General features: G+C 30.3%; 1 protein-coding gene across 1 annotated transcript; it reads right to left on the bottom strand.

Annotated features, from left to right (window-relative positions):
- LOC129921525 (uncharacterized) lies at nucleotides 1–22,637 on the bottom strand. The gene is made up of 4 exons (XM_056003388.1): nucleotides 21,721–22,637; nucleotides 727–1,143; nucleotides 540–638; nucleotides 1–446 (listed from the first exon to the last, which is right to left on the bottom strand). Exons 1-4 carry the CDS (start codon nucleotides 22,449–22,451, stop codon nucleotides 299–301), a joined length of 1,395 nt encoding a protein of 464 aa, XP_055859363.1. The 5' UTR covers nucleotides 22,452–22,637; the 3' UTR covers nucleotides 1–298.
- Nucleotides 22,638–24,681: the final 2,044 nt, after the last annotated feature.

Below are 24,681 nucleotides of genomic sequence, written 5' to 3'. Positions count from 1 at the left end.
TTACAATAATTCTTCATTCAGGATATATACAAAAATCCTTTCATTTCACTTAAATTTTAATCAAAATTTAAAGCTTATAAAATATATAAAAATATTTTTCTACTTTTTTTTTCTGTTATTTTATATAAATATCAAATTGTATACAGTTATTTGGATATCAGTCATATTATGTGTCTGTGTAAAGGACACCCAGACATGACAATATAGTCTAATAATAGAATTTTATAGGTATAACGTGGTTGAGTCAAATTGAAAGCCTCTCTCCTCTCTTGAACACAATGGAAGTTCATTAAGTTCCTTAGTCCAATTCTAGGTATGTCATCTCCTTTGGCACAGGACTTTCAAATACATTCATATTGGTAGTAGGAATATCAGGATTTTCTGTGGTCGGCTGAGAACTACCAGATGTTGTTGTTGCCATTTGACTATTGACTGGCACAAAGACACTAATGAGAGCGAGAGGGAGAAGGAGAAAAGGATACAAAACAATAAAGGTTAATTCGATATGTTATTAAGGATCCAAATGCACTTAGTCTTACCTTAACGAGTTTGTCGATCTGTACAACGGTGGTGGAGTATTGATTCGAAACTGAGGATGTTGGGCCAAAGTATTGGTCATGTCCCGATGGAAAAGTAATCTGGGGAAAATGAAATTTATTATTTTTACAAAATGCTTTTAATGAGTTTCTTTTGGTATGTGTATCCTGGAAAGGATATCAAACTTACCCAACAGCACACTCATTCAAACTGGTCAAATAGGATGGTGGCGGCGGACGATGCTGAAATTCCGGATACATGTGATAGCCTCCGGGTAAAATTCGATTATTGCAATAGGGACTGTTGCAATTGCGACATGTTTCCAAGTGCCTGAAGCAGGGGCATTCATCGGTTTCGTCCGGTATGCTCAGTCTCCATATAGCACCCGATATCACCAACAGGGACACTCCAATTCCAATCATGAGGAGAGCAGCACTTAAATATTGTGTTGAATGTTCGATTAGTCCGGTAGAGCCCAAAACAATGCCACCCAGAGTACAGGCAACGCCACCTAGTGCCAGAATTCCAATTACAAATGGTAGAGATGGCCGGGAGAACCATTTTCTAAAGCATCCACGTTGCACAGGATTTGCTTCGGGTGTTGATCTAATGCAAAGAAAAAAAAATAAATTTTTACTTTGTTAGTAAAAAAAAATAATAGTCCTTTGTCCTTTTGAAAAATCTCTGTAACACAGGACACATATGTTGTCCAGATTTTCAAAAGAAAAATACTTAATTTTTTTTTTCTGGAGATGGAAAAAGGAGGGCAAATAAGGAATGACATGTGTGTGGGTTCCATAATATAAAAATAGAAAATATAGAAAAACTACGAGTGTGTGTGAGAGAGCAGGTGTTGAAATTGTTATGGAGCACTTTTTGAAATTTATTGGGATGCCAAATCTATTTCATTGTCCTCCGATATAACTTATATACGAAATTCAACTCTGTGGCGGTGTTATTTTTCCTAAAGAATATTTTCTATTCCTTTTTATGTGTGTTTGTGTTGGGTTTTGGTGTTTTGTGTCTTTTTTGAAAAGATCCCATTTTCCTTGAATTATCTGCGGGTGTCTATAAATACTAAAAACGAACATGAACACTGTGTTGAGTGGAATAATAGGGCATTTTAAGGATCCCATTACTTTATTTTTCTTTTCTTTTTGAATTCTTTTCTACTTGATTGCACATTTCGGATGCGTGTGTGAGGGTTCTTATACATTTCTTTTGAGTTTGTTTTTTTTTTTTCTAAACAAATCTTTCGGTCTTGGTTTTTCTTATTTGGGTTCTTTTGTTGTGTAACAGGTAGGTTAGATAGAAATAAAAATGGAAGGTGCAGAATTGTGTAACGCAGTTTTAGTGCAATGGGATTTTATTATTGTTGGTAGAATGACTATAAAAAAAAAATTGAAATGCATGATTGCATCTATAAATCTTACACAAACAAAAGGCATTAGGACCCTAGCTATAATTTAAAAAATATGTGTAAAGGAAACATAAACTTAGTCGCATTTTGGTAAGAAATATGAGAAGATTAATTGATACTCAAAGAGAAACAAGTTACAACAATTTTAAAAGAAACTCAATTTTTTGAGGTTATCCTTGATGAATTTTTAGGACCTCCTTGTATCTAAAGGTATTGACGTAGATTCCATTACATTTTACTATTAATTACTCGTTAGTAGCTATCAATTTTTACCCACCTATTGTTTTGTCACAAAACGCATTCTCCAAGTTAATTACATTTGATTAAATTGAATGGAAATTCCCATTTGCACTGTTCAGAGGGTGTTGTGTGCTGTTAACGCTAGCGCTGTTAATCACATTCAAATTAATTATTTAGCTGCAACCAACATAATTATTGTGTTAATTTGATATGAATTAGCTTGCGTATTATATCATTGCTATTGATTTTTGAATGAATTTTGAGGTAGTAAGCGTTTTTATGACTTTGGACAAAGAAAAAAATTCAATTTGTTAATCTTTTTTTTTTTAAATTAAGTAGCTAGTGTTAAACACTGTGTTTGTTGTATAGGATGGTATATCTCAAGCACAAAAATGTCATATGTATTTCGTCAGTTTTGAATACCTAGCTAATGCAACATTGTCAAAAAAGCAAACATTTTTTTTTCATAACATATATCGTCAATTCCCGTAAAAACACTTATAAAAAACTGCAATTTTTCGATATTGAAAGACAATTCATTTCACCATTTTCTATCAATTATTCACAAAAGTTCATTTCATCAATTGCTTTGGTACCAGTACATTTTACTAGACAGAAAATCTTTGGAAAGCCTTAGAGCAAACTTTGTTAAGAACAGCATGTTTCAATGTAATTGAAAATAAAATGCACGACTGGCTCGGATGAACTTGATTTTAAAATTAAAGTTGCTAAATTTTTAAAGACTTTTTATATAGAAACTTGGTAAATGTTTAGGAATAATTAATTTTAAAAATACACATTAAATTGATTTTTCGAAGAAAAATATTAACAATATCTTATACAATCTTATATATAAAAATGAGTTCGTTTAGTGTGTGTGGCCGATAAACTCGCGTTTGGCTGGTCCGATTTTGGTAATTTTTTTTTTATTTGAAAGGTATTAATATGTAGATGGTTTGTATCAAAAAAAATAATACCTTTTCTCGCATCTTTACATAGCTGTCAATTTGTACGAGTAAAAAAACACTCGCTTTTTAAAAATTTTAACTTAGCTTAATTTGTAAACAAATTTATTAAGACAAACTTTCAAAATAATTATTAGTAAAACAAATAATTTTCAAAATTTACCTACATACATAGACATACGTACAGGTTCGCAGAAATGAACTTAATCATACTTTGTTGTGCCGGAGATTGTTTAATCAATATGCTGTGGATATGTATGCAAAATATCCTGCTTTATTTCCTTTTAAAAGAGGCAATAACACCCACTTCAAAAAGACATTAAGCTTCACGGTTGTTTTTTCATTCTGAATTTGAATAATAGGTAAGCACTTTCACTTGGAATAAGACACCCACCCTAAATACTATAGTGTGTCCAAGCAGGGGGGTTGCAGGGGGCTTGCAGGGGGGTAGCATGTCCCCCATACCTTCCTGAAAGAAATTTGCAATTTTTTTGTTTTTCGATCTTATAAAGTGGGTCAATTTAAACTGGAAAAAATAAGAAAATGTTATAACACACACGGGTGAAATTGGCATATTAAAAAGGAAATAAAGCATGCAGGGATAGAAATTAAAGATCTTTTGTTGCCTGGATCGCCTGTTGATAGGCATGATATAATGATATAATAGCGCATTTGTTTAAGATGAAGTTAAAATCATTAATGGATTTTATCATTAAACATAAAGGTTTAGGGAAAGTACAATGCTGGATGTACTCAGTAGAGTGGGGTTACCGCATGCCCGCATTTTGATATGGCTGGTGAATATAATTGCAGAAGATAATATAGATGATATCATAACAGCGGAGCTTCCTGTCATTACGATTGATCCAGAAATGTTCGCGATTGTTGTAAAAAATTCATGGAGTATGTGGAACAATAGGTAAATATATGTAGACCGAGAGCCAAAAACAAACACAAATTTAAACAGAAAAGTCTCCAAAACAATGCAACTAAAACAACTTATATCTTGAGTTCCATAGATCGCATCGTCAAGGTTGGTGTCTTCAGGCTTAGGGGAAATAACAGAACATCAGTGTTTGTATACAGAATGTGAATTTGTGTTAATTTAGCCTACTCACATTGATTGGAAAACTCGCGATATCTAATCTCCCGAAATCCATATAAGGCTGCGACTAAAAGCTGCCAGACTTTTGATTTCGTTATAAGGCTATGAATCTGCATACTCACATTTTGGTTATCACTCCATTCCCAAAATTTGCTGTAGGCTCTTAGACTAATAGTAATTCCCCATGTGGTTGATGCAAAATGTTCGAAACGTTATCCAAGAGCTTTGATATCAGAAACAGTTATTGGAAATGATGGATACCATTTATATCATAGGCGTTCCACTCAAGAAAATGGGAAATCAATGATCGTGAAAGTGAAAAATGTGAATATTGAAGTTGTGCCATATTCACCGATATTATACAAGGCATTCAAAGCCAACATAAATTCGAGTATTGTAATTCTGTGAAGTCTATCAAATACATATGCAAATATGTGATAAAAGGAGCTATATAGCTTGCGTTGCATTAGAATCTGTTGAAAGGAATGATGAAATCACTATGTATCAAATAGAACGCTACATAAGCAGTAACGAAGCAGTTTGGCGAATTTTTTCGTTTCAAATACATAAAATTTATCCAGCGCAGCTGTTCTTCATTGAGCAGTGCATTTGGATAATGTATATTTTACATCTGAAAATTCTGCTAAAAGACTCAAGCGCAGCGGAACCACCGCATGTAATTTTAACCGCATTTTTTTCCTTATGCAAGAAATGTTGTATATCAAAAAGCATTAGGTACTATAAATTGGTTTCAAATTATTTTTAAACAGGTTCAATTTTTATAAAAGTGCACTCAGCGAAGCGGGTGGGGGTTAGCTAGTATTTTATAAGAAATTGAGCTCAAAAACAAGTAAGCATATTTTTTTCTTAAACATCCCGTTTTCAAAAATTTGATTTTTCAAATCCACAAATTATATTTTTCAATTTTTTTTATTTGTTTATGATTACTTAAGTTTTACAAAATGTTTGTCTCTATTTTTTTTTTTTTTTAATAAATTGTTTGAGAAATAAAAATTAAGAGAAAAACGGTCTTTTGCCAAGTAACTGTTAATAAAAATGTTAGAAAAAATAAACTTTTTTCGTCAAACTTTGTCTAAGAACTTATATTTGAAATTTTTTTAATAAAATCGTTGCAGATGTTCTTGAAAAAATTAAACTTTTCAGAATTTAGTATATCACAGGTACTTAAATCTTTACTTTTGGAAAATTAAATCAAAAACTAACATAAATAAAATGCACGACTGGGGTCGCACGTACTTGCTCTTGCAGTTTAAAACACTTTTATGTTAGTTTACTTGTAGATTTTAAGAGCTGCCTCTATATAAAGTTAAAAAAATTTGTTGATGTTGGGGAAGAGCCGACATTTAGGGCAAAATTTTGAAAAATTTGTATGGGAGGTACACTTTTTTGACTTTTTTGAGAAAAACGAAAAATGCAGTTTTATTGCAATTGCTTTAAATATTACGTCTGCAAAGTTTAATCAAAATCGTTAGAGCCGTTTTTGAGTTATTTGGTTTGAATTGAAAAATTTGTATCTGAGGTACACTTTCTAAGCGAGATATAAAAAAACAAAAAAAACTAACTTTCAGAATTCCATAAAAATCATCTGTACCAAATTTGAAGAAAATCCGTCCACCCGTTTAGGCTGTGGAAATGTGTACAGATGGACGTACAGACGCACAGACGCACGGACGGAATTGCGAGACCCACTTTTTTGGAATTCTCCATTATCGTAATGTTGGTTTTGATTAAAACCTCAATTTTTTTTTTCGACACGAAACCAATACTCTTGCCCAATAGAGCAAGTAAAAATTTTTTTTTGTGTTATGTAAAATTGCAGACATAAAAACTTAAATTATTTAATGTTAAGCAAAATAAGTTAAAGATTTTTTTTCAAATTCTGGAAAACTCTAAATAAAAAAAAAAAACATTCATTTGATAAGAAAGTCAGGTGCTGAGAAGACTAAATACATCATGTGATTATAGAAAAGCTAAAATAATGATTTTCTTATGTCGTGTGCAATAAATCATCTGAGACAGTTTTCTTCTGAAAAAAAAGAAGACGCATGACATTTCTATATCAGGAAAAAAAAATAATTTTCTTTTCATCTCTCTTGAAATCCAAAAAAAACAGCTGTGAACATTCATTAAAAAGGCAACATAATGAGGCAAACCAAATACAAATAACATAGTGGAACCATGCCATTCTTTTTCGTTATATTCTTCTTCTTTTATTTGGTTTTTCCTTAAAAATTGTATTTTTTTTTTCTTTTCCTTTGTAACTGAAAAAAAAAAAGATTCATTCTTTTCTTCCCTATAAGAGTGATGATTAAGTGTTTTCCCTTAAATTCAAAAAGCCAATAAATTCGTTTTTTTTTTGGTGCCGAAGGCAATAGAAGAGCGCTAACAAATTGATGTTTCGAAAGGCATTTTAGAATCGAAAAAGTCTAGCCATATTGAAATTCAGTTGGTCGATAGCTACACACATACACACTCCCACCATGCAATCAAAATAAGATGCAGGCTGCATAGGTATAATTTAAAAGAAAAAAAAGGTCGTACTTCATATCAACACCCCAGGGTGCTATCGATGATTGTCAGATCAAACTTAATTGATTTTTTTTTTTTTTTTTTCAAAATTGAGACAAAATGTCTGGTTTTGGGATTTAGAGTGATTATTTTTGGTGTTTTTGTTTTTGTTCTTGTGCTTACATAATGCTGACTTTCTGATAAAGGGGGACACTTTATTTTTGTTCTTTGTTAGTTTCTAGGGGAGAGATAGAGTAAACTCAATAACCTAGATTTGTCTGATTTTTTATGAGCTTCAAAGTAATAAACACTCCTTTTGTGTGTTAGTTGTTTTTTTTTTTGTGATGAAAACTGTAAAAAGAATTAAATCTTTTATTTCTTTCTCTCTCTCGTAAGAAGTTTAAAATAATTTTAACGACACGTTAGTGAATGTCGTAAAATACAATGAACACAAAAGAAAAAAAAAATTAAAACAATTCTCTGCAAGTATCAGTCTGTTTCAGGGCATGTTAAATCCGATTATCTGCTTATACTCTGCAAACAGGGTGTTTCAAGTCAATGAATACAAATATATTTTTGAAAATTTACCCTCCTTATAATATCAGTGTGATTAAGGGATTTTAGTGAGATACATGTCTGAAACAGGAATCTTTACCATATTGAAAGACAAAGGTCTTTGAAAATTCAATGAAAACCCTGTAGAATGCCTTGACGTTTTGCATCTTAAACTTTTTATTTTTTTTTTTTATTTTATTAATTATTATTTTTTTTATTTATATATTTGTATTTATTTCTCTAAAGTAAGAAAAAATTTGTGAAATTTTCCTGTTTTATTTTTTTTTATTTTTTTATTTTTTTGAAACACCCTGTTAACAATAATAGAGTGAAAGATACCCACCGCAAGTAGAGAGATATACAATAATCATACTGCGCTACCTTCTCTCACTGATGATGGCCATCATCATCGAGCAAGGGTCAGAGATGCATTTTAGTATATTTTAATGATTTCCCTTAAAATGAGGAGGGCTTGGTTGGTGGTCAGTGATGCAGATGATGAGATGAGATATAATGATGCTGGACACGTCCGTCCATCCGTCGCCGTCATCGTATTATAGAACACGGTGTTGTATGAAATTAAAATAATATGCCCTTATGCAATAGCAATAGTCTTCATCTAAACAACATCGTTGGCCATCACCGTTATTCGTTGCGGGTATAGGAAACATAAATTATCATCACACCAAATTTGAGTAGAAATAAAATAAAAAAAAATAAGGGTAACTCTTTTCATATAGAATAAAACAGAGGAAATAAATGAAATACGAGAAAACCGGAAGCTTTAACCAAATGAATCAGGGAAAAAAAAGGGATTTTTTCTCCCACACCTTCACAAGCAGAGAAATATGATTTATTTTGTGTTCTGAGATTGGGGATTTCTATGCAACATATAAATTTGAAACTGGTGTTGTATACTCTTGGGAGCTATAAATATCACTCTATAATGTGGAGCTTTGGTGTTGGGTTATATGATCTGATTTTGTATAGTTCAACATTTTTCTACCGACTATGATGGGTTAACCGAATAATCGTTTTGTGTTGTGTGTGTATCATATAGAAATGTAACGATAATTTACCTAGGAAAAAAAAAAAAAGATTTCCCTAAAGATTTCATGTGTCTACTAGTTGAAAATTTTAAGGGTCTTTTTTTGTGGAATACTTGATGATGCCTAAAAGTTGAACTTCTTTAAGTTTTCAAAAAGAAATAGCTATTATATTAAAATAGAAAAAGAAATCCAGATTCAAAAACTTTTCGATTCTTTGTTTATTGAACACTTTGAGAAATAAAATTTACGACATGGGTCGCATGTACCTACTTGCTCTTATGGTAAAAGTTACTCGTATTTTAAAGCTTTTATTAAAACATTTCCGATTGTGTAAAAAAATACATAAAATATGTTTTTATAATTAATGAAACACCGTTTTTATTGATTTGATCATTATAAAAGAATGCCATCTGATTTCTTTTATGAAAAGAAATTTTTAGAAAAAATTTTATGAAAATCGTTGGAGTTGTTTTTTTTTTTAAATAATTTTTTATGTATAAACATTTTCTAACATTTTTCAAGAAAAGGTTAGTAGGTATACCATTTTGAAGAAATAATTAATTTACACATAAAAAAGAAATTTTAAAATTTTTCACCAACCCGTTTTCAAAAAATTGATTTTTCAAAAAAAAAATTTTTAAATATTTTTTCAAAATCCAACAATGTGTTTTTTGCAAATTTTCTTAAAAATTTAATATTACCTTTACTTAATTGCTGTTGTTGTAAAAATTTTTGTTGAAATCAGGTTAGTTTTGTACGAGATATTCAGAAACCAAAAAAATAAAACCGTTCTATGGCAGGTACCATTAATCACGGTACAAAAAATCTTTTTTTTATTTCAAAAATTGGCTCTTTTTTGTATAAGTACCTACACACAAAAATTTTAATTTAATCAAATCGTTAGAGCCGTTTTTGAAAAAAAAATTACTTTTCTAGATAAATTATATAGCTATGGTTAGGGTTGCCATGCGTATGGGTTTTCCCGGACATGTACTCTTTTTTGGCTGTGTGGGGGACGTCCGGGATAGTTTCTATCAATTGCCCGGGATTGTACTCTTTTGAAGCCTTTAAAAATCTCACTTTTTGTATGCTACTCTTAATTCATTCCTTATTCAAAAAACGAATCGAGTTCATTAAAAGCGAGGCGTTTTTATTTTGGTCTATTATCTGCTCAATTCTTTTTTGTGTTCTGTTCCAATATAATCGAAACTCAAAAATGTGCGTATGAGGTACTGGTTAGTGAATTCTCTGACCAACAAAAATTTATTTTAATAATTTATTTAAATTTTATTATCTATTACAGTAGGTACCTTATTGTAAGACGCAAGTAGCAAAATTTTAAACGTTTAAGAAAAATATAAGGCCGCTTAAGTAAGTTGCTAAGTCAAAAAGACCATTTCTTAATTTAAATAGTAACTTACTAAAAATTCTATTAGCATTTAACTAAGGGCCAATTTTTCAATAGTCAGTTAAACAGTCGTTTAGAAAAAATAGAGAAAAAATCAATTTTTCAACAAGCAAATATAGCTTATTCCTTAGAATAAAACTATCTGCTTCTTTCAGAGACGAATAAAAATTATTCTAAGGAATAAACTCAACAAAAATATTGTGTCAGTTGTCAAAGCTGTTTTGAAAGAATTTTGAAAAAAATACAGTGGAACACAAGAAAACAAAAACAATCATGAATAAAAATGACGTTTAATTTTAAATATTTTTGAATTTGACAATTTGACACAAAGTGAAAAAAAGTAAAAAAAAGTTTCCTATTTTTCAAATAATTTAAATTTTTAAATGTCACATCAATAAATTTGTTTTTGTTTTTTTTTGTACTTTTGTTTACTTTTTAAACTTTTTTTCACTTTGTGTTTCGATGTAGTTCTAGCTTTATTCTGTAGAATAAATTATTCTTGATTGAAAAATTCAATGTTTTTATCTGATTGTTTATGAGCCTTTTATCAGAAGATTGAAAAATTGGCTCTAAATCGTTTAAAATTTTGAGCAATTGGATTTTAATGGAATTTTAAATTTTTTTTTACTGTAACTACATTCCAACTTTTGTAATATTAGCTAAAATTTTTACTTTTATTTTTTTTTGTGAAAAAAAAATAAGAAAAAATGCTACGGGAACAAGGGTTAAAGATGTGATTTTTAGTTAAATTTTGAAAAGATTGTTCCGCTTTTTTTTGTTTTTATAAAACTATGCATTCCTTTTGTCCTAGATTTGTACTCTTTTTTGTGTCCTTATTTGCCCGGAAAGTCCAGGATTTTACATCTCGATTACTAGTTTCGTCAAAATATATCTGGCAACCCTAGCTATGGTAGATACGGTTAGTTTTGGCCATAAAAAAAAGATTCGATTTCCCCTCTAGAGAATCACCCAAAACTGCTAACTACAAAGTTTGAAGAAAATCACTTCACTAATTTAGGCTGTAGCTCGAGATATGTACCTTTTTTTTAATATTTATTTTATTTTTATTTTTCAGTTAAATTAAGGATGTTTTCATTTTCAATTGCGAAAGAAAAGAATTTGTCTTTCAATAAACAAATCCCTAATTTGTGTCAAACAGATCCAAAAATAGACCAAACCCATGTTTAGTTTATCAAAGTTGACCCATTTCACTTCTTCGAAAATGTGTCACTTTCGTAAACAACATTTTCCACAAATGACACATAAAATGTACCTAATTCAATCATCATGCACTTTACCGTTCCTTTTTTCTTTCAATACCAATAAACAATTTCAATAAACAAAAGTGTCAAACTTCACCATATCAGATATATCAACACCTTATGAGCCTAATCATCTGTCAAATCATTGAAAAAAAAACCGACAAAAAAAAATGAAAAGAAAGAAATCACTTCAAATCTTTTTGAAAAGTGAATATAAGTTAAGTGAGAAATGATGTGTCGATCTCATTAAATTTGTCATTAGTGAGAACCAAAAATCTAACAATCCACCAAAATTAGTTCTTCGTCCATTGTATTATAACAACTCTAAAATCAGAGATTTAAATTTTAAGTCCCGTCATTTAATGAAAGAAAAATCATTTCTTTTTTTGAAGCTTAAAAAAGTTGCTTGAATAAGCTGCTTACCAGCAGATTTCAAAAGCTATATACAATGAACCACAGTCATCAGCCGCCAACCAGCCGTTGGGCGGCAATTAATATTTTAAATTTAAAAAACCCTTTTAAAGGTGTTTTATTTTTATATACTTTTGTCAAAAGAAGTTCTTAATGTGGAAATAAGCTTGATTTTTTTTTGTCGAAATTTAATAGTTCTTCTGTCATTAGTGAGATTCTTAAATCTCTCATTGTCTTTTTTTTTTCTTTCTTTATTTTTTTCATTTCTCAGTTCGTTTCTTTTGAGACTTTGTATCCACACCGCTCTCAACTCAGTGTGATGGAAATTAGAATGGTAATTAACAAACGCACTTCCTGCCTCCAACCTCGATAATGATGATGGTTATGTTGTTTGTTCAAAATGTCTCCATAGTCCCTCACCTTTTTTTTTTTGTCTTTTCTCATTTTAGTTGGCTTTTGTTTTTGTTAAATGAAATTGAAGTCTCTAATGAGCACATTTTCGATGACGACGATGACTTGGTCTTCAAAATATAAATGTATCTGAGCACTTACGGACGACAACAACGTCAAACGGACGGTTTGAGTATCTATAAAGTGGAGAGACTGAGACGTCATTTCAATATGCCATTGGAGCACAGTAATGTAAATAATACAGACAATTATGTTTGTTCGTGTCCACTTATTTGTCCCTCTAGCCTTCTTTGTCTATACTTTTGCTGCTGCCGAGGAGTTTCTTATTACAGCAACTACTTATCGTCAAAATTTGGTTAAAGTAAACGTGAAAATCATACAGAACAGGAAAATTCAGGTGGCATCAATGATTTGTATGTTTTTTTTTTTGTGTTGACTTTAATTTGTTTGCTTTATTCAGAGTTCTGAATAGGGTGGTGGTACTTATTTGTTAATATTAATAAATTGATATTGCATTGGATGCAAAGTTCCCATATTAGAGTGTTGTGGGAAATTTGATTTTTGGCTAGAGGATATTGTTCGGTTATTGAATTATAATAATTTGTTTCTCTTTATGCATTATATGTTTATTATATTGAAAATGTTGTTTTTAAACTAAATTACGAGCGAACAAAAATTATTGAAAGTCGAATTTTATAATTTAATAAAAAAAAATTCAATTTTTCAGTTTAATTAATGAATATTTTTGAAACTTTGTTTTTATAAGCTTCGTGAACCAAAAACTGCGACCTCAACATTTTTGAACCAAACTTGTCTAATTCGTTTGTCCATGTTTGTCCATCCAATATTCTTGTTTGTCCGCCCTTCAAAAAAAAAAAAAAACTTAAAAAAGTAATTTTTGGAGATTTTGAAAATTTCAGTAGATACACTGTGGTGTATGCGTAACTTTTGTTGCGAGTTTTGAAAGTTTATATTTTAAATGTCTCCTAAACTCAAGATGGACAAACAATGATTATTGGGTTGTAATCATTGAACAGGTGGACAAACGATGCTCGTTTGAGTTTTGAAAAAAAAAAATAAATAAATTTTGGGCATTTTAGAAAAAAATGAGAGTTGCTATTAAAAATTTTTTTTTAATATCTCCTAAACGTAGGGTGGACTAAAGACGATTTGGAATACGTAAAAAACTCGAAGTGGACAAACGACAGAAATTTGAATTTTTGAAAAAAGTAATTTTTGGGGATTTTTAGGGACTGTGTAATTTTCAGTAGGTAGGTACAATTTATCTTTTTTTGGTAAATTTTAAATTTTGTTTTTTGAATAGGTATCTCCTAAACTAAGGGTGGACAAACGATGATTTTTTGGTTTGTATCCATCGGACAGGTGGACAAACGATGGCCGTTTGAATTTTTGAAAAAAAAAACAATATTTTTTTGGTATTTTAGAAAAATGATATTTTGTATGAGATGTATGTTTTTTTGTATGTTTTTATAAAAAAATTCTTTTTGGAATATCTCCTTAAGGGGGGAAATCCCTCTGGACGACACCTTTTTCAATATTTTTTTATGAAAAACTGAAAGCACTTATTGAAATTTGGAAAAAGACAAGGTATTACTGACATTATTAGGTAAGTATATCTGGAGCCTTTCAAAGTTGACGCCTCTAGTTTACGCCGTGCAATGCACAGGTCCAGGAAATCATTTTAAATCAAAAAGGAAATTTTTTTCCGTTAGATGATATTAGTACGCATTGCATGAACCTAAATTTATTTTTTTTTAAATGAAAAATAAAAATTAGAAATCAAAAAAACGAAAAAAAACCATGTTTTTTTTTACAAAGAAGTAGTTAAAAAAAATATTTACTGTACAAATTTTATTCAACTTTTAGGTTCATGTTGTGGCCAATAAGTTAAGGAGTAATTTGCTTCAAATTTCAAGTCGATAGCTTCATTAGTTTTTGAGTTACATTGAACGGCGCGGAAAAAAACTAGTTTCGAAAAAAATGCGTTTAAAGTTTTCGTTTTCGTACTATGGTAGGTTCGGAGCGCATTGGTTTCGGGACTATCTAGGCACTTTTGAGGCTTCATTTAAGGCTAAGACCACTGAAAATAGTTTCTTCGGTTGATAAATAAATTTATTACGCAAAAAAAAAAATAATGAAAAAATAAAAAATTCCGGAGGGAATTTCCCCCCTTAACGGAGGGTGGACAGACGATGATTTTTAGTATACGTTAAGAACTTGTGGTGGACAAATTTTCAGTCAGAAATTAGTTTTTTGAATATCTCCTAAGCGAAGGGTTGAAAAACGATTAAATTTGGTATGCATATAGAACTCGAGGTGGACAAACGATTGCAATTTTATTTTTCTATCTCAAAATTTATGCGTTTTAGACCATTTTTCATTTTTCAGACTTCCTATAAAAAAAAAAAAAAAAAAGAATTTGCTCTAAAATTTTTTTGAAGGGTGGACAACGATGATTTTTGGTGGACAAACATGGACAAATGGTGGACAAACGAATTAGATAAGTTTGCTTCAAAAATTTTGCGGTCACAGTTTTGGCTTCACGGAGTTGTTTAATATATCGATTAATATTTTCTTTATATCAACATGCCAATAGAGTATAGTCCATTTTACATATGTACATTATTTTAGGTTCTTCTTCGTTTTGATTTTAAATAATTTTAAATAAATAATATTTTAAATAAATAAATATGTAAAATTATGTTCAGATGCGAAGGGTCATTTAGTTACTTTTTTTTTCCAAAGTTAAATCGATTTAACTTTAAAAATATATATTTTCTAGTCAATCTAAAATAAATTACTTAAAATAAACCTTTGCAGGTATTTGTATGAACATGTATAGAGGATAAATATATAACAAAACAAGTATTGAAAATTCAATATCAAATAAGTACTCTAACCGCATATAATGTGAGTGCGCGAGTCAATGGTATACACTCAACACCTCCACATCATTATCCTGATTGCCCATTCAAATTTACTGTGTGCCTGTGCACGCATGTATATGTATCCAAAGCAATAACAACTCCATTGTATATACGACGGACATTTTAACCGATTGAAATCTGTCTTCCATCCGGATTCAAAGTGATAAATTTGTCGAATTGAAATTTTCAATTTCCCTTCAAAAAAAAAAGGTTAAAAATTGAAAAAAATAAAAAAAAAAACAATTTAAGTGAAAAAAGGTGAGTAGGTATCGGTGGTTATACAAAAGAAGAGCTCGACGACCTGAAAATTCGATCCATTTCACAGGATGTGCGCGATGTTCCGTGACATGCCCCAGTAGCCCACAAAAATCCTTATAAAGGTAGTAGATATACGTACCTAAACCAATCCTATATAAGACAGACGAAGCAGGACGAATTTGGAATGCGTGCCTGCTAATGCGATTTACATTTACTTTTACGAGAAATCGTGTGTTTTCTCTGTTTTTTTTTTTTACTTCTTATTTTAAGCTTTATGTCCCTTTGTCGTGGTTCATTCAATTTCTTTTTTTTATTCTTGTAGGAGTAAGTAGAAACATACACCTTGAAAGTAACTTTTTACGATCTTACTTTTTGCCATTAGACGACGCCGCCGCCGTTGCTGTTACATTTGCCACCGAAAAGAACAAGATTACGTATCAGGAGAGAAAAAATCAAGTAAATTTTATTCGGCACTTTAACGAGCATTTCCATTATTGAAGTAGGTATAAGTCTGTACTTGTATGTGTGTAGGGTTTGAGAAAGAAAATTTTGTAGAGTTTATGATAAATTTTATTTGATTATATCGAAGCAGGGAGTATATTTGGGTTGGAGATATACTTTTAATACCGTTTTCATTCAATCTTCCATAACCAATGCGACATTTATGGTTTTTTTTTCGGAATACCTGTTGTTTATAATTTTTTATTATAATTATCACTTTGCGTTGTGTTACGACGACGCGACGTTTCGTGTCTCGTGTCTTTATCGAAAAACCACCTTGCCAACAACAATGTTAAAGGAAAACTTCAATAAATTATTCATGAAGAAGGCAGACTCGTTATATAAATCATCGAAGATTGGTTGTAATTTTTTTTTGATGTAGCCATAAACAATAATAATTAAGGCTTAAATAGCTTCTAGAGGTGTGAAAATGTGTTAAACATAATCTAAGGTTATAGCTAATAGCTTTTCATTTTGAAAATAAATTTGGATTCTTTTCTTTGTTTTTTTGGTCATTTTGGATGTTAATCAGTTTTTGGACTTTTTAAGGTTTAACAAGGCTTTTAGGCTCTAAGATTAGTAATTTCAGAGCTTATTAGCTATAAATCTTTTTAAGTATGTACTCCAAAGAAATAAGGACAAGGTATTATTTTATGTGATTTTTCTAGGTTTTACAAGATAAAAATTCGAAATGGGAATTCTTCACAAGCTTTACCAAGTTTTATGGGACATTTTGAAGTTCTTTTAAGAAATATTTTTTTTTTTTCTTTTTGAGTTTACTAAATTCGGTAGCCATGTTATCATTTTGGTTAAAGGTTTTCAATATTCTAAATTCTAAGAACTCTTTTTTGACATCCCTTGTGAAAGTTCTAAATAGTGATGGGAACTATCGAAGAAAAACTATTAAACTATTGATAGTTGTGAAATAGTGACTATTGTCATTTTTTAGTTATTTCATTGTGATAGTTTTTTATTCTATAGTTTTTATTCGATAGTTTTTTCATTCGAATAGTTTTTTTTATTCGATTGTTAATTCGATAGTTTTAATTCGATAGTTTTATTCGATAGTTTTTATTCAAATGAATGAATGAAACTATTCGATAGAAGGCACAAATCAGTCAATAGTTTCCATCACTAGTTCTAAAGACATTTCAAAAACTATTGTAAGTTTATAATTTTACAGAAATAATTTGGTAATAAAATTCAAAAGAAGTTTTTGTTGATGGTACCAAAAAATATAATCAAAATATTTATGAAGACTCAAAACAACTCTATGTTTACACATTTGACTACTTCATCGTAAAATTTCTAAGACTATTTGCTCTTCTTTAAACTCCTTTCATTTCAGTAGCCAAAATAAGAATACAAAAAAAAAACACTTAAAAAAAACGTTTTAGTAATAAAAGAAAATAATAAATGATTCCACAAGCCAAACACATGACACATATGTTGTTATCCATACTCCATTATTTTCGTCATCTTTCACCATATGACCATCATGTGTTTGTGAGTTCAATCTTGTCAAAAAAGTCAAACAAACTGGTCAAAGTATTTCTTTTCAAAAAAATTTAAGATAGACAAAAAAAAAACAAAAAAAAAAAAAAACAAAGTACAAACAAAGAGGAGTGATGTTGTTTTTTTTTCTTGTGTTGGTCGTTTTGTCCACAAACCTCAAGTATATTGTCATTTGAAACCTTCCAAAAGGAAGTCTACTCAATTTAAAAAAAGATGGGTTTTCGTGTACTTTGACATCTTGGATCGAATACAAAAAAAAAAAGAGCAAAAGGGTTCAATGTTCGTTCTATACCTACATCGAACGTGACGTGGTTAAGTTTTTTTTTTTTTATTGTTGTTGTTGTAATTAATTCAGTGGACCATTCATAAAATTGATGATAGATGAATGAAGTTGTTTTTTTCCTTGGTTTTGTTTTTGTTTTAATTTTTTTTTTTTTTTTTGAAGGTAAAAAGATCAGATTTCAAGGGGTTATATGGTTAATTTTTTGTCATCTACACCGAGTAGAAAATAAAGGATGCGTGCTAGAGTATATTATACAAGGTGTTTCACAGTCACCGCCACAGATGAACATGATGAGTTCCTGTTTTTAAGTATTTTTCTTGTTGTTTTCTAAAAATAGCTCTATCCTCTCTAAACTACAACTTATTCAAAAAGATTTTGTAACCATTTCCAACTGTTTCACGACTTTTTCCTTTTCATCCAACAGTTTTCCCGGATTTTTTTTTCAACGAGGATTTTAACAATTTTTTTGAATGTTTTCTTCCCACTTTTTTTACTTTGACAGTATTTTATATTAAGGGCCAATATTTCAAAAGTCAGATAAACCTCAAATAAAGCTTATTCCTAGGAATATCTTTTTTTTATATTGAAATTAATCGGTTGATAGTCTAACTGATAATTATCAGTTCAGGGAGAAATTTCTGACGATAAAAAACCAATATATGTATTATACATATTTTTTTTAAATTGGTAAGCACTTCTCCCACAAAATTGGAATATTATTTATGTTTTTAAACAAAAAACGTTAAATAAAAAAAAGTTAAATTTCTTAATAATAAATTTTATTTTACGGTTTTTAGCAGTTTTAAAATCTCTTATGAATGTTTAATCTTTTTAAAACTATAATTAAACTTTTATACAGTTTTTTTCGGTGGCAATACAAAAGTAGGAAGAAAACATACCTATAAAAATGGTTAAAATGCTCTTTAAAAAAAAAATTCATGAAAACAAGAGCAAGTTTATTATAGTTAGGTATTGACTACGAATACAAAATATGTTTTTTTTTTTTAAATTATGCAATTGTAGTTTAGAGAACATGACATTACTTGAAAAAATCGCCAGCAAAAGTGATCTTTTTTCTTTGAATTAACTCAGGAAGTCATGGTTTTTCTAGTGTGGCAGCAACTGTGGGGCACCCTGTATCAATGAACTTCAGCCTTAATTATTTCAGTATTAAAAAAATATAATTACAAAAAATATATTCATTTCCTTAAAGAAAATTGACCAGATATTGTAATAAATTACAGTTAAAAATTAGTAAATAATTATTACCTATTTGTCGTTAGTAAAGTTAGACATTTTTTTGTTCTTAAAATAGTAAAAAAAAAAAAACAGAAATAATAAAAACTGTTTTCGAAAACATAAATGAGAAAAAGACCAGACTTTTTCCTTGCATTTTCCATTTTTCGCTGTTTTTTTTTTATCCAGGAATTCTGAAAGAAGATTTTTTTGGCCTTTTTTCAAAAAAAAAAAAATTCTGGCGTTGTTTTGGAAAGCCGTAATTAACATTTAAAATCAAAGATACATTTTAAAATTGGTTTCCTAGTTGCAGAAAAATGTTGCTTAATTCAGACTGAAAAATGATTTCAGTTCCGATAGTAAAGAACTTTAATTCATGACTTCATTCTAGTTCCAGATATCACATTGACGCGTAAAGTCTCATTTCAAAAACCAATGATTGTAAAGTTAAAACAAAATTGGAGAAAACGAGCACCAGATTGGAAACCGCTGAAAACTCGAACAGCTAAATTTTAAATCAGCAGCTTCAAATTAATGAAAAACAGTAAAAAAAAAAAAACCTTAAAAAGTCTCAAAGAGGCAAAAAGCTGAAATTTACGATAATGACTTTTACTTAAAATGCAATATCTTCTACAGGATAGTTCATTCAAACCTGTACCTATTTGTAGAATAAATTTTTGTCTATCAACAATTAACTTAAAATATTTTACAAATACCTACTTTATTTTTTTTTTTAATTAGATAAAACAACTGCAATTTTTGGAATACAAAATTTAGAGAACCACAAAATCTACATTTTGAGATGAATTTACACCGCAAGAAAAAAGTTTCAATATAGAATAACTTTAAAAGTTACATTAATTTATCACTGATAACTTAACTCTTCCCCCACAAGATTTTAAAATTTTACCTCGTACTTTTTTGAAAATGCAATCCATTTTTAATGAGAAATCGGAGGTCTGTACAATTTCAAATTGGCTCAAATTTTGTCTAGTAACTACTAATTTAAGACCAAATTAGTAGACCCTTTGTGCTGTTTGGCATGTTTTAGAATTTTTGTTTACTTAAAAAAGAGCCAATAGTTAGCCTTTGTGTATCCCCTTCCCGAAAAACATATTTGGCTTCAACAAGTTATTTTTTATAATGTTACAAACCTACAGGTTATATTTTCACAAACATTAAAACAAGCTTTCTCATTTATAAAAACTATCAAAAAAATTACAAAAAACAATTTAGGTATTTCAAAAATATCTCAGATACCGCCTACTCAAGTAGCACACTTGTGTATAAATTGGTGTAAATTCATTAATTTTGGTGTAAAATTGAGAAAATTGAAAAAATATGGTGTATTTCTCAAAATTAGTGGTATAAAAATTATACCACTGTCTTTTCTGTACAAAATTTCAACATTTTTTTAAGATTCCGTGCAAAAAATACACCGATTTTCAGTTGTTTTTATAATATACCATTAATGGTGCATAAAATTATTTGATTCTGAAATCAACCAAAACGGTTTATTTTGTACACTCTGTTTGGTGTAGGAAGCACACCCTGTGGACATAAAATTCACCAAAATGCATATGTGGGAGACGTCATATTTTTCAATGGACGCCATTTAAAAATAGAAGACAGCGATTAATTATTTTATTAAAATAGTATATTTATCGACCTAATAGTCCCGCATTCTTAGTTTTTTCGATTCATTATAAAATAACTTTTCTTAAAAAAATGTAAAACAACACAAAAATTATAATTTTTGAAAAATGGATTCTTGAAATCGAAAAAAAAAATCATTAATTCACTGACATTTTTGAGGCGGTCGATTTTTAGAGGGGGTAGCATCTAAAATTAGTAGATAGAATGTGTTTCGTTTTAAAATTTGGCAAACAAAATCATATTTAACCATTGGTTTCTTATGGCAATATTATGAAAGTGAATAAAAATTCATTTTCATTTATTTCATAAGAAATGGTGTGAATTAGAATTCATCAAACTGTAAGAGATAAAAAATAAACTTTGGTTCAAATTTTAAATCAGAATAATTTAAATGGTGTATTTTATCCATAGATTTATTGTGTATTTTTCAATTTCAAAGGGATAATTTTCACCAAAAACAGATCATTTAATATACCACTAGTGACATTTATACACCAAAATCGGTATATTTTTTTAACCACCGGAGTTTATTTTATACGAGAAAATGGTGTATTTTTTATATTCAAAATGCATATCACGAAAGTGCAAAAAATACACCAAATATTTTGGTGTATCTTAGACTTTTGTGCTACTTGAGTAAGATAAGCAAAAATGTTTTTTCAATGTCAAGTTACTACTTTGGCCCAAACAACAATTTTGAATAAAATCCAAATGCATTTTTGTTCAAAATAAGCGGAAATGGAATGTTTATTTTTCAGAAATCTTTTGATCCTATAAGAACACTTAACAATAGCAAATATTTAGAAAATATTTTAAAAATTTGTTTTGATTAATTAAAATAGACAATTCTTTTCCTTTCTGATTAATACTTCTTTACAATAGTCTTATTTCCCCCCCCCCCCCCCCCCCCCCCCAAAAAAAAATTCAAGGTAAAGAATCCTAATTAGTGAATTCCAAAGCTTCAGATATCTAATACAAATTGTAATGGAAACCGTTGTCATCGTTTAACAAAAGCCCTCATCCCCTCAAAAATGTTTCCATTATTTCTAAGAATAAAAGAACAACAACAAAAACAATTCCTCCAAAGAACCAGATTCCTGGTAATTTATAATTTTCTTTATTCCTTTTCCCCATTTTTGTGTCCAAAAAATCCAAAAAACATAAAAGAGTAACAAACATCAAGAAAATATACAACAAAAATGTTATAAAGGAATGGAAACCATATAAAACTAAAATGCTCGCAACATTTCTTGATAGGAGTATACCAAACCAAACCAATACCTTTCTACCAACCGACCGACCTCTATACCCATTTATAGCCCTAAAGGAAAAAGTACTTTGGGGAAACATGGGTTTTGATAGAGGAGTAGGTGGAGTAGGTAAAACTTATGCGGGAGAAGCAAAACGATTATGATTATTGGGTATCATTACCTGTGACCGCTTACAGGAACTGCCGACATCATTTGATGATGATGTCTATCGACAAACGGGCTTGCCGCTGCCGCAGCAGCAATTTGCTCAATTGGACTGCTCGAGAGATGCAGTCCTCCTGGATTGGCACTTGGGTCTATGAAAATTGCCGTATACTGTGGTGGAAATGCACTGGCAAAGGCATCAGCCGTTCGCAGCGAATTGCACTTCTTCGATCTTCTGCGGGATTTCTTGCTTTGGCGAGACTCCCTCGAGCAGGTACTGGTATTGAGGACATCAATGGTGGTTTGTTGTGGAGCTGCAGGCAAATGCACTTCACTGTAAATGCTACTTTCTAGGATGTTACTATCACTCCCGGAATGATTGAGGACGGAATCGGTAATCACAGACTCGAGCAGAGCTGTGCTTTCATTTAATATAATTTCTTCTTCGATTTCCTCTTCAATCGAATTATCACATTTGGTATCGTCATTATTTGAGGTAATCACTGTTTCGGACATTGCCACTGATACGCATGACAAAGGACGCGTTAAAGATGTCACACTTTCACGTGCTGCTACAGCCCCTAAAGGGGTAGCACTCTGAATTGCACCCTCGAGGGTGCCATTTTCAAACACTCTCACCATCGAATCACGTTTATCACTTGTATCCTTGGGAGTATCTGTCGTATCCTTGGAGTTGCGTTTGGAATTCGCAACTGCACCGAGTTTCTTCTTTGGTGTGGTTAACATTTTTTTATAGGGTTTACAAAAAAGCTAGAAGACCGATATCTTTCAAGCCACAAAAATTTAAAATTTTAATTCTCTATCAAATCACAAACGAATGAATGACGAACCAAAAAAAGGAAGGAAAAAAAAGAATATAAACAAACCGTGTCTCACGCACTTTCATTAAATTTATATTCTTTCCAACATGAAGGACCGCCAAAAACTGAATTCCGAATCCGAATCTTTGGTTTTGTTCGGTTCGTCGGGGTTTCGGATCGTCGGACGGACAATGTTTCGTGTGTGTCTCTGTTTTGTTGTTCTTCTTGTATTATTTTTGTTGTTGTTGTTGTTGTGGTCGTTAAAGTAGATGCAATCGATTGCTTGCTTCTCTGTCTTCCTTGTGTGTGTGTTATTTTGGCTTTCGGCTGCTTCTTCATCGGTTTTTTTTTTTTACAGTTTTTCACCCTCAGTTTTTGTATATGTTTTCTATGGCTTCGGATTTTTTTTGTCTTCTTCTTTCTATTTTATTATCCACGATGTTCTAATGGGTCAAAATGTGCGTTTGTTTTTATTGTTTTTTTTTTCCATCCTCATCTGAAAGCGAGTGTAGTGTGAGTGATGCCTTAGAGCTAAGCGAGGATGTGAGAATGGAGGAGATACACAGATACACTACACATACTCAAATGCAATTGGGATGGGAATAAATCAATGGTAGACGCATAGTTTTTTTTATGGATTTTGGGAGAGATGCCTTTATGATAATGGATATGGATTTTAACATGACATCAGTTTAAGGGCTAGGTATCGGTTTCATTCATTTGAAGTTTCTAATTTGCCTTATACCTACAAGAGTTTTTATGAAAACGTCATTAAACTCATGAATCAATGACTTCAACGTATCAGTATTTAAATAGTATTTTCTTGAAATAATTATCTGTATAGTAGGTACCAATTTTTATGAAGACAAGTTCAAGACTTTATAATATTTTTGAAACTCTTTTACTCTTTTATTCTGATCAAATAAAATTTTTGAGCATTATCTTTGAATACCAATAATACTCTAAAAATGAACAATATCATGCGACTTTCTTGCTCCCTTCAATCTTCAAAGTATCCCTTCTTAGATTGTCTAAAACGGAGATAGCATTGCCATAAGTTATACAAACATGTTCAATGTAGTTTTTGTTAATTCATCATACCTATATTGTTGAGTTTTACTTGAGATTTTAACAAAAAATAATTTGTTTAATAAATTAATAAAATTATTTGATTTTTTTACATTAAATCCATTTATTATGCTTGTAAAATACCTATAATAAAAAATAAATAAAATAAAAACTTAAACAGTGTTTTTGAAATATATACTAACTTAAGGGGGGAAAACCCTCTGGAATTTTTTTTATTTTTGCATTATTATTTTTTTCCCTAAAAAGTTCATTTATCAACCGAAGAAACAATAAATTTTATATGTTTTAGTCTTGAATGAAGCCTCAAAAGACCCCAGATAATCCCGAAACCCATGCGTTCCGAGCCTACCACAGTACAAAAACGAACATATTTCTCGAAACACGTTTTTTTCCGCGCCGTGCAACGTTACTCAAAAACTAATTAAGCTATCGTCTTAAAATAAAGTGCAAATTACTCGTTAACTCATTGGTCATTGCATGAACCTAAAAGTTCAATATAATTTTTACAATAAATAAATAAAGTTGAGATAACAATTAAACATGACATTACCCACCATTACCAATAGAATGCGAAAAAAGTGGGTCTTAAAATTCCAGTCATTTTGTATAAGGAGCTACAGCCTAAAAAATGCTTTTGCTAGGTAGTTATCCGATTTTCATTATGAGAAAAAAAAGTTAGACAAGGATCGACAATATGGATTCACCGGGTGACCTCAGAAAAAATCGGAAGGCCTCCCAGTTTTTGATTGTTAGGTAAAATGTGTCGAAAGGCATTGTGATTTCTTGGCGTGTGGACTTATGTCCACTTATTTAAAAAGTTCTATCTTTCACTTTTAAAATTAATATAGGTAATCGTTTCTTGAATCTTTTACTTTTTTTCCTGTTATCCTTATAGTAGAGTAACTAAAGCAAATTATTAGGGAACCCGGCCGAACAGCTCTAATTTTGACGATTTTTTTTTCAAAAGTAGGTAATTAAAAATACTTTAAAGTCTATAGATTAAAAATTGCCGATGTTGCCGTATTGTTTTTTAAAATTAAAATTAATTTTTTTTTAACAAAACCATT

Source organism: Episyrphus balteatus, chromosome 1 (assembly GCF_945859705.1).
Source record: "Episyrphus balteatus chromosome 1, idEpiBalt1.1, whole genome shotgun sequence".
NCBI lineage: Eukaryota > Metazoa > Arthropoda > Insecta > Diptera > Syrphidae > Episyrphus > Episyrphus balteatus.
The sequence above is the reverse complement of the archived record's forward strand: the minus strand, read 5'-3'. Positions and strand labels throughout refer to the sequence as shown.